The 11,133-nt window shown below is 35.7% G+C and overlaps 1 protein-coding gene across 1 annotated transcript; it reads left to right on the top strand.

The window, feature by feature from the left end:
- The first annotated feature begins 4,697 nt into the window (after positions 1 to 4,697).
- On the top strand, positions 4,698 to 10,916 carry LOC139784424 (uncharacterized). Its single transcript, XM_071723594.1, has 7 exons — positions 4,698 to 4,825; positions 8,544 to 9,167; positions 9,374 to 9,427; positions 9,510 to 9,569; positions 9,847 to 10,091; positions 10,175 to 10,343; positions 10,665 to 10,916. The coding sequence occupies exons 1-7, from the start codon at positions 4,762 to 4,764 to the stop codon at positions 10,757 to 10,759; spliced, it is 1,311 nt and encodes a 436-aa protein (XP_071579695.1). The 5' UTR covers positions 4,698 to 4,761; the 3' UTR covers positions 10,760 to 10,916.
- The last annotated feature ends 217 nt before the right edge of the window (positions 10,917 to 11,133 follow it).

Raw genomic sequence — 11,133 nt, 5'->3', positions numbered from 1 at the left:
AAAAGTTTCTGTTCAATTCACTCGTGCATTCTCGTCGCCTACCACGCTTTTTAACATGGGAGACAAACCGGTAAGTACTTAAAATTACGTCACGTATGTAACAAAAATAATGTGTAAGAAGTTAATTGTCAGGGCCGGTATTCTGTACACAACTACCGACATTTGTCGGTTCGATATATAAGTGCGTTGCGCATGTTTTTGACATATCAAAAAACATCCGCAACGACACATCGACACTTTATCGAACCGACAAATGTCGGTTACCTGGTCGTCGTATGTCCTTTTTTGATAAATTAATAAAAATTAACGATGGCAACCTTCATTTTGTTAGACCAGATTTTTTTACTCATATATCAAATAAAAATAATATTACATATTTTTCATCGAAAAAGTCAATGTCCTCACAGGGGTTCCCACCTACTTCGGCATTTTCGTTCGAAAGATAAAAGGACTCATTAAAATTTATTTTGCCAACAGTGGCAAAGCGTGCTCTGAATCATAAGCGTGCTTAAGTAATGTTTCTTTCAGAGCGCTCTTTTACTCGCTCAATGTTGCACGATGGGAATGAAAAAAATTGCGAGTGACTTTTGTTCTGTTTTTGAATTTAGCCTTCGAATCTTCTATGTCGATGACTCATTATTCTTTTTAGATTTATCTTCCCCTGCAATAATGAAAATGAAATAGAAATAGCAATCGTTGTCCAGAGGTAAAAATGCGTAATGTAACAAAATTCTACAAAATTATCTAGAAAGAATTGTATCTAATTATACGTCCTTAAAAAATTACAGATTCATAATTTTGTATTGAAAAAATATATTGAAAAATTTACTACATAGCATACCAAGATAAATTTATCAGTGTTTTGTAATGCTTGGTATGCTATGTAGTGAAATTTTCATATTTCTTTTAATTAAAAAATTGTATAAATATGTAATTTTTTGAGGACGTATAATTAGACACAATTTTTAAAATTGTGTCAAATTAAAAATAGATTTAATTTTTTAATACATGTAGTATATTAAATGTAACAAAAAATTCAATATTTTTAATTTAAAGAATAATTAAAAATATTAATTTTCTAGAACAGAATAATTAGCCGCAATCCCTCATTACACGTTCTTCCTTTCTTTACCTCTACATAATCTTGTCTTTTGAAGAGTGACACTTTGTCTTTCTACATTTCTGTACGATGATTGCCACTAATATTTCATTTTCGTCAGATAAGAATCCGAAACAGAATAGTGGATCAACATCATCAAAATATTCAAAGGCAGATTGTTCAAACGATATTCAGTTCTACGATAAGCTTGACGCTAATATCGATTTTTTAAAATTTATTTAAAACAACGTTTTTATGACGTGTGTTCTTTTCAAGCAGATTATTTGAGTTATTAATTTTTTTAATATTTTTTAAATGTCCACAAGAGAGATTGAGTCGAAACATACTTGATACAGATTTTTTACGAAAATGCAGATTTTTTTTTTAATACTGTATTTACATTTGTGTCACTCACAATCACTTTCTTGTTTCATTTTTTTTTATCAGCAACACAGGCGTACTTGGCGTCATATTGCCTCGTGTTGAAGCTAACAGGAGATTGAATCTTCAAGGTATCCAAGAAAGGGTTGCACAGATGATAGTTGCTCATAATAATAACATGATCTCTGGCAGTGACACGGAGTACAGTAATAACAATTTTGGTGATGTCAATGATAGTAGTGATGTCAGTTCTGAAGAATATTTCGGCCTACACGATGCATTGGTAAACCATGATTTAGACGAACGCAATGAGATATGTAATGATGATAGTACAGACTATGAAGATGTAAATATTATAGTAGAAGATGAGGAAAACATGGAGATCAATCATGTTAATATCGAGAATGATCTTGTCGTAAATGATGCACAAATTAACGCATATGTGTTGAGGAGTCTTAAGGAATGGGGGAGGAGGGGTGTAACTGGACAGAAAATAAATGGACTACTACGAATTCTAAGAGTTGTCTTCCCACAGCTTCCAAAGGGCTACAGATCTCTCCTGAGTAGGGGAGACCGGGGCTAAACAGTCCGTTTTTTTCGGTGCCGATTTTTAACAACAAAATAAATAATTGTAGTTAAATGTGGTATACCACTGTAAAGAGTGAACCTTTAGCTACAAAATTTATATAGGAAATTTTTGTCTATGTCGCTTTGTTTAACCGGTATAGAGCAAAAACGACAACGGTGGAAAAATTGAAATCTCAAAATGCCGGGGTATAACAGTCTGCACTGCATTTTCGATACATATACGTACATCTAATCCTAAAAAATAATAGGATACATTTTAATAATTGTTTTTTAAGAGAAAAATATAAAAATTTATTTAAAATTTTTATGCGAAACATTATTAAAAAATAGTTACGAGGGTTCCTCTTTCCGCAGAAATCACTCGCCCGACTTGTTTTACTCCTCGACGTCCGATGACTCTATTCGGTGTCTGAACGGTTGTAATTCCGTCTCATCCATATTCCATATGCAGTGAGCCCGAAATGTCTTGGAAATGCACCCGGACTGCTTACTGACCAATTAGCCCCAAACACAAGTTTCAGGTTTGATCGCCCACGAAATATTAGACATCAACGATAATAAAAAAAACTACACTGGATTCGTGTTCAGCATGTATTACTCTTTATAATCACGTACCTCGAGATTTGGAGAGCAAATATTATTGCAGATATTACAAAATTTCCACGCGCAGAAAATGTAACTTTCACCTTCCGAAAACACGTTTGCCCTCGTAAAAATCATAACACGGCAGGTAACCTGCCGAAACTCCGTTGGTCACATGGGTACTATAAGCAGCGTTTACAATGTTAATAGCGAGTTCGCACAATATACAGGTTCCGAGATATTTGATTAAACGTATTTACCCCGTAGACGTTTTAGCCCCGGTCTCCCCTACTCCTCGAAACACACCTGTGAATGATATTGGAAATGGACATCTCTGGTATAAAGGCATCAGATCTAATATTCAGTCTAAATTATCAGAGGAATATTTTACTGCTAATCAAGAAATTATGATGGATGTCAATATAGATGGGATAAAACCTTTCCCTCAGAGTTGTTCTCAAAAAGACTTTTGGCCAATTTTGGGGAGTTTTGCCAATCAGGATGAACCATTCATTATAGCAGTATTTTATGGTGACGGAAAGCCCAATGACTTAAATGCATTTCTGGAAGACTATGTTGCAGAAGTGGCTGCTCTTCAGGAATCTGGTTTTGAAATCAATGGAACTGTTTATCCTTTTAGAGTAAGAAATTATATCCTGGATGCCCCTGCTCGAGCATTTATCAAGTGCTGTGTTGGACATGGTGGAACTTTTGCATGTGAAAAGTGCTGTGTCACAGGTTGTAAATATCGGGCTCGGGAAATTTTCATTGACATGGATGCTGATCTCAGGACTGATGAATCTTTTAATACCAGAAAAAATCCTCAGCACCACACTAATAATGTGTCACCATTAGAAACTATTGGAACTGGAATGGTCTCCCAGTTTAGACTGGATAGCATGCATCTAAAAGATCAGGGTGCTTTCAAGAGATGGTTGAAATTCTTATTGGTTGTTCCGGGTAATTTTACTTTGACCGATGCAACTCTGAGAGCTGTATCAAATGCTCTTGTGGAATTGGCTCCTCACACTCCCAGAGAATTTAATCGCAAACCGAGACAACTTAAGCGATCAGGTAATAGACTAAAAGCCCAAGAATTGAGGAGGATAGCACTTTATGATGGGGTAAAAATTTTCAAGAATTACCTTACACCTGTTCTTTATCAGAATTTCCTTTTGTTCCATACTTCTATATACATACTATCTAGTCCCCACTTGCTTGATCGGTGTATTGATGTTGCGGAAGAGTTGATGAGAGAATTTGTTACTCATTCTATACAAATATTTGGCCGAGAATTTGCTGTTTACAACATACACAGTCTGATCCATTTGGCTGAAGAGTGCCGGCAGCATGGTGTGCTTGACAATTTCAGTGCATACAAATTTGAGAATCATCTAGGTCTAATCAAGCGCTCTCTTCGGTGTCCCTATCAACCTTTGCAACAGATTGCTAATCGAGATTCAGAGGGTTATGGGGACTTGAGAAAAACTACCAACAAAATACTAGATCGTCAGGAAATCCGCTTAAGTAAGAGGCGAGAGGGTCAAGCTGAGATTCCAGGAGATCATTATAGTAAAATAAAAACTCGTAACATGACCCTTGCTGTAAACGAAGCTGACTGCTGCTTTGTAACTAATCAAAATGATGTGGTAGTCCTGATTAACATTATCCGTACTCCTCAGGGAGAAATTAGATTGGCCAGTCATAGGTTCACACGAATGACAAGTTATTACGACTTTCTCATAGACTCTACTGACATAGGAATTCTTAGCGTGTCTGAATTGAGTGAGCGAGAACAGTTTTTTCGTCTCTCAGATGTTGCTCGCAAATGTTATCTTATTCCAGATGGAAATATTTATCTTTGCATCCCATTAGCTCACACCTTGTTTTGATATTATGAGGCATGATTTAATTGACTTATTTTATTTGTTAAAAATAATCTGCTTTTATAAGTTAATTTAAAATTAATTTTTATATTCTATTTCTTGTAGTACTCCGTAGTTATATTCACTGAGGAGGATACAGTCGACGTAGTAGCTACCAAATGGATCGTAGACAATGGTACGGCAGCATATTGGCCACCAACTAAGCAATCAATAGCGAGGCTTGTGATGGGACTTGCCGATCCGAGTAATGACTGGAAAAAGTGTCCGGTGATAGTGGAACATAGTTATAGTGCGTATGATTTAATTTCCACCTTTTACATGCAGTGTTGTACCAGATAATAACTTTCTTTTTATCTGAGATAAAGATAAAGATCGGTTTTTTTTAAGTTTTATCTGACAAAAAGGTAAACTGGTTTTAAAATATTATTAGATAAAGATAACAGCAAAAATTATGTGGATAATTTATCTAAATTATCAAATTATAAGTAAAAAGTAGAAATTATCAAATTACAAGTAAAAATAAGTAGAAATTCATTACTTTTGGCTTTAGAATAAAACATTTTTCTTTTATTCGGGAATGTCTATCTACTACTATTGTAAGAAACAAAGTGTAAAATTGCATCCGCGGTTCAAAACAACCGCCAAAAAAATTATCTAACATTTTAGATCGATAACACACATTTAGATAGATAAAAAAATCTTACCTCAGATAAAGATAAGCGACACTGTTTAAAATGTAGGCAATAGAACGAGGAGAGATCATATATATGACATCTAGCGCGATTGTATTCGTATCAACTTAGTAAAGTCGAGTCGCGCGAGATGGCTATACTAGCGTCGTCATGCATGCTCCCGCTCGCTTAGCGCGGGTCGCATAGTAACGCGCGCGGTGAAGAGTGTGTGTTGCGCGTGCGCGAGTCGGATGAGGACGAGCTTGCGGCTCACCAGCGAGCATTCGTTTCCGGTCCTTTGGCGAAGTAAGAGCGTTTTTGTATATGAGACGTGCCGGTAGAATAATCTAGAAAAACGAATCGTAACGAGTAGCTAAAGCTGATTGTATTCCCGTATTTCACTATCGTAGTGAGCTTGTATATTTGCGAAGTGGCGAGCAGATCATTTCTGCGAGATATAGATTTGATTGAGATACGCCACAGGACTATACCGGCCGGACGAACGACCACGCCATTATCGTTGCGTGTGAACGCCAAGGAAGGGCCGCTATTACAGCATCGTAGTTTCTCACGAAGGAATAACTGCCATTGAAATACATGAGATGCTTGACGGGCCACAAAAGAGAGATAGATTCTTATATAAAGAATCTATCAGGCAAGCAGAGATCTCTCCAGTAACGAGGTAACTCTTAGAGTTCTGAAAACCATAGATCCTTACCGGTTGTTGAGAATCACTTGAATTCTCAATCGGAGTGCTATGGCGGATTAATATTCCCGTCTCCTTATTTCGATCTTGGTTCCAGATTTCTGGAGAGATTATGCGAGGCTGATGTCCTCAGAGAAAGATGTCTCCTATCTATCGATAGATCTGACATCACATTTTACGATAATCAAGTCGAATCTGAGCTCAGTAAATATTTGTCTTTGTTTATTTTACGTGCGGTTGCAACCGATATATCATTATTCCTTTATTTTCTTAAAGTTCAATTACTCAATTCACGTCGATGAAACCGATCGTCATTTTGTCCAAGAGAACATTGGCTGCGTTCAGCAGAACGCAACAGTATTGCAACTGTTTTATGATTCTCTGCTGAACGATTCTAAACGCACCTAAAGTCTCAACATGTTCACTCAGCGGTCGCCATAATTTTCAGCGAATTAAAAGTACGTAAAACGTCAAACTGTCAAGCAAAACGTCATCGACATATAGTATGGACTGTGGTATGGACTACGCGATGTATAAATGTATGGACTACGGTGTGTACAAATATTAATATAAGAAAATAAAGAAATATATAATTATAATTTAAATAAATTCGGGTTAGCACGCATATAACATAGAATGATAGGTTAAGGGTCTATACACGTACGAGTTTGGCTCGCAAGTCCGGCTCGGCTCGGCCTCTACTCGTTCGTGGATGGGATGTTACGAGCCGGGCTCGGCGTCAAATGAGCCAAATTCGTACATTTTCTTTTCGTGTGTGGTGAAAAAACGTTCGAGTCCGGCTCGTGAATCAAGCTCGCCGAGCCGGACTTGCGAGCCAAACTCGTACGTGTATAGACCCCCTAAATGTATAGTATTTTCAATAATTATTTTTAAGAAAATTACCAAGAGATAGTAGGAATGCTTGATATATTACAAGATGTGCCACAAACATCATTAGAAGGTATGTACATTTTATTATAGTAATATTATAATTTGAGTTAGTACATTACATTTAATTAATAAGTATAATGCATCAAAGTATTACATATTTTGTATACATTTAACGATTTAACCTATTATTCTATGTTATATGCGTGCTAACCCAAGTTATCTAAATTATAATTATAATATATTTCTTTATTTTCTTATATTAATATTTATATATACATACCATTTTGTAACTTTCTGTGCGTTTCCACTGTATCTATTGAGTTATAAATAATATTTTTATATGTATATTTAGATTTATTATTCTCAGCGATATTAATACACTGGAGGCAGTTATATTACTGATAACGTTTTGCTTGAGATACAGCGTACTTTTAGTTCGCTGAAAATCATGGCGACCGCTGAGTGAACGTGTTGAGACTTTGAGTGCGCCTAGAATCGTTCAGCAGAGAATCATAAAACGGTTGAAAACTTTTGCGTTCTGCTGAACGCAGCCTTCAGCGTACTTTTAATTAGCTGAAAATCATGGCGACCGCTGAGTGAACGTGTTGAGACTTTGAGTGCATTTAGAATCGTTCAGCAGAGAATCATAAAACTGTTGAAAACTGTTGCGTTCTGCTGAACGCAGCCAATCTTTCTATGAAACATGTTCGCGTTATTTATATTCCATACTGCGTTACTCATATCACGATAATTATTTTGCGTTCAAGACTATTTCACGTTAGCTTGAAGTAAAGATTCTTTCGCACGTTCACGAATTTCATAACGTCTACCGTAAATACAACCTGATTTCTTTTCGAAAGATGCAATGCTGCGGCGATTAACGATATATTATTTGTATAGATTGATACGTCTTTCCTTATCGAATAGGATATTTAATAAACAGTGACGCATAATTTGGTATATTATTTCCTTCGTATTCTCGATTATCATCTGAGTTGATTTATTTTGCAAAGGTTAGCTACCTTCAAAGCCATTGGCTATTCGAACGAGAATAAAGTTACTTTACAAAGGATAATACGACGTATCAATCTATCTCTTACATGCAATTGATTTTCTATGAATTATGCTTATCTATTTATGTGTGATTATTTATTTTATTCTCTATGTGATTTGTTTCATACGAATGGTCTAATTATCCGAATCTATTATGATGCAAGCTATGATCTGATAAACAATTGCAATTGAAATTACATACAATCCATGGAAACATTAGATGAATATTTCTTGTTGTAAAAGATCAAGATTTAGAATTCATTGAATGAGTTGAATATTACGAGTCGTATTTATTTAGTCCAGCTGACCAAAAGGATCATTCGTCTGAGAATTATGTATATTATGTGAACTACCATTAATGTGATTTGCCATTATCTTATGTGAATTATTCCAAACAAGTTTACTGATTTACTACTTCAAAAATGCAACTTGATATGTGAATATATGATCTCTCCCTCGAATAGAAAAGTGCGTGTGTCGTTTCCTCCCCTCATTAAATCACAAGCCTAGGCTCATGCGTGAGCTTGTACAAAACAGACACGAACTATCTCAGATAAAGATAGAGGAAAAAGTTTTCTATATAAATTATTTAGATGATTTATATACATAGTTTTATGTAGACAATACCTTACACTGTTCAACTCTTATTATAATTATAAATCGAAGCTTTGTCTATCTTTTCTCAGGTACGTACAATGTAGCCCGTAAGGCAGCTATGAAGAAGGCTGACACTGGTCAAGCCTTGGACTCGGAAATAACGGATGGAGAAAAGGGAAGGGGAAAGCGGCGCGTTACGAAAAAGAAACATTTTGATGATAGTGACAGTAGTAAAGAGGACATGGACAATGTGAGCCCTGTGCTGAATCCTAAGAAAAAGAAGAAGACAATCATTGTGCAGGAGTCTAGTGATTCTGAGGATGACAGAACGTTACTACTACCTTCTCCACAAATAAGTGGCGTCAGAGAGAGATTAAAAGCGCTTCAGCAAAGAAATGCGTCAACCTCAAAGGATGTTTCTGGTACCTTGTATACACAGAAGAGTACTTCTGTATTTGGTACATCAACGAAGGCAAATGTTGCCACATCCAGTGAACCACAAAAGGAGAAGCAAATTACATCATCTATGAAATGTGACAAGAGACTCAGTTCAATGAAAACCCCTGATAAAACATCTTCAAACAGAACTTTTATAGATGACGAAGGATGCACTGAAGCTTCATATACAACTGCATCAAACAGGAGTTCTCCTTCCTGTGTGAGTGTGTCAAAGAAGAAAATTTCCAGGGATCTTTTCCCATTATCACGGAACAGTGAGTTTATACTGATGTTTTTATTGCTGAAGTGCATGCATGGTGTAGATCTCTGAAATCAAGAGACTCGACAGTGTCTTGACACCAAGTAATTAAAAACGAATTTTAAAGTGTCAAGACGACGTCGTGCACTCTTTATACAGTAATTTGGACTTTTACTGGTCATATTTGTTAATTCTAACAGCACATTTTGATTTCTCTATTAGATGACGGCGGCAGCAATAAGAAATGGCCACATCTGATTGATACTCCACGGAAATGTAAGCTATTTGTTTACATACATTTCTATAAATTTTTACACTACGAATCTTTGCCACATGTTAATTTGGATCTTTTCTCCAGTTACCAGAGATAGTTTTCATCATGTGTGTGAACGTGAGAATTGCAGTACCCCTCAACAGGGTAGGTATATATTTGTAAGTGAGTAAGTATGATTGTAAGTGATGTACTGTGATGTACTGATGAGAAATGAACTAAACTTTTCTCTTAATTTGTATAAGTGTTTCATTAATTTGTAAACTGTTGTCATTAATTTTCCCTCTTCGTAATAAGCATGAGAGAGAAGTTTTTGTATGAAAAATACCAATAGAGTAGATAGGAAAGATGGTGGGATTGACAAATTGTGCTGTTAAGATCTTTATATGATATTGTTTGTAATATATGCAATACATTGTTGTAGCCTATTCATCTCAGCCAATGTATTCGGCATCAAGTGTGGAAGTAATCAAGGTGGAGCTACTTCATGAGCTAAACAGCAAATTGGATTTTATAATGATACAAAATCAACGAATTATAAAGCAACTATACCCGGAGGAAGCTGCTCTTAAGAAACCAAAAGACTTTCCATCCCTGCCACTTCAATCCAAGGATGATTTCAACAACTTTGAAAAATTCTTGCAAACCGAAATCAACCTCATCAGCACAGTAAGTTATCCTTTAAATTAATGTATCTATAACTATATGTCCAAGTCTAGTACAACTATTACGTTTCAATTTTTGCTCTCCAGGCAGATTTCTTCCACGCGGTTGCTTCTGACTGTGTATTGGAGGGTAAGGCGGCAGGAAAGCTAATGAGGAAATGTGTGTCAAACCGTCTCTCAAGAGTGATGAGCTGGGATGGGACTAATAAAACCAAGCTTAGCTTTAATAAATCGAAACTGAAGGAATCAATCTTTTGTGAGTATTATATTATTTCTGGTGATGCCTGCAAATTTTGTTTTTTAAAGTAATAACAATATCAATCGAAGTAAATCATGTTTTTGCAAATCTTTTTATGTTTTGAAAGAGGTGTTAGTAAATTAAAGTAACTATATTTCTGAGTATGAGTGTAATAAAAAGTACTACTGTATTGCTGTATTACTTTATTGGAGAGTTTTGTTATCTTTTTTACATTAGAAAAAAATTATTGCAATTTTATGTCTTATTTTACGTGTACGATTTTTCTGTATGGATTCTAGATATTGAAGCTCAGTATTTACAAAATCATACTTCTTTCAGGTTCACTTCTCAAGTTATACCCTGGGAGTAAGCTCTTAGATGTTGAAGCTGCTATTAAAAGGTGGCTAAACACGAGTGCACAGCGCTTGGTATAACAAATACCGTTGTTAATTTCTCGCCTGAGCTATAAATACAGGAGCAGACCTGCAAGTACTTCCACATAAAAGACGTTCTTTTGATTATTTTTGTGTTATATTATTTAAACATACATGGAGAAGCATATGGACAATAATAAACCAAATAGTCCATAAAGACATGTATTATATTTTACACCTTGTTCCCTATGCTCCTTATCGTAGCCGCAACGCATCGAAGCGTGCTCGCACGTCCTACGCCTTTATAAAAAGGTCAAAATAATGTCATTTTGATATCCAAATGACGTCAAAAATTTGTCAATATGGAGGTACTGATTGATGTCAAAATGACCTTGACTTACTTGACCTCAGGTTGACGTCTACATGACGTCAAC

This window comes from Temnothorax nylanderi, unplaced genomic scaffold, assembly GCF_030848795.1.
Source record: "Temnothorax nylanderi isolate EJ_2023f unplaced genomic scaffold, tnyl_v1.0 TNYL_tig0625_pilon, whole genome shotgun sequence".
NCBI lineage: Eukaryota > Metazoa > Arthropoda > Insecta > Hymenoptera > Formicidae > Temnothorax > Temnothorax nylanderi.
Note: the sequence above shows the minus strand (reverse complement) of the source record. Positions and strands in the feature narration are given on the sequence as shown.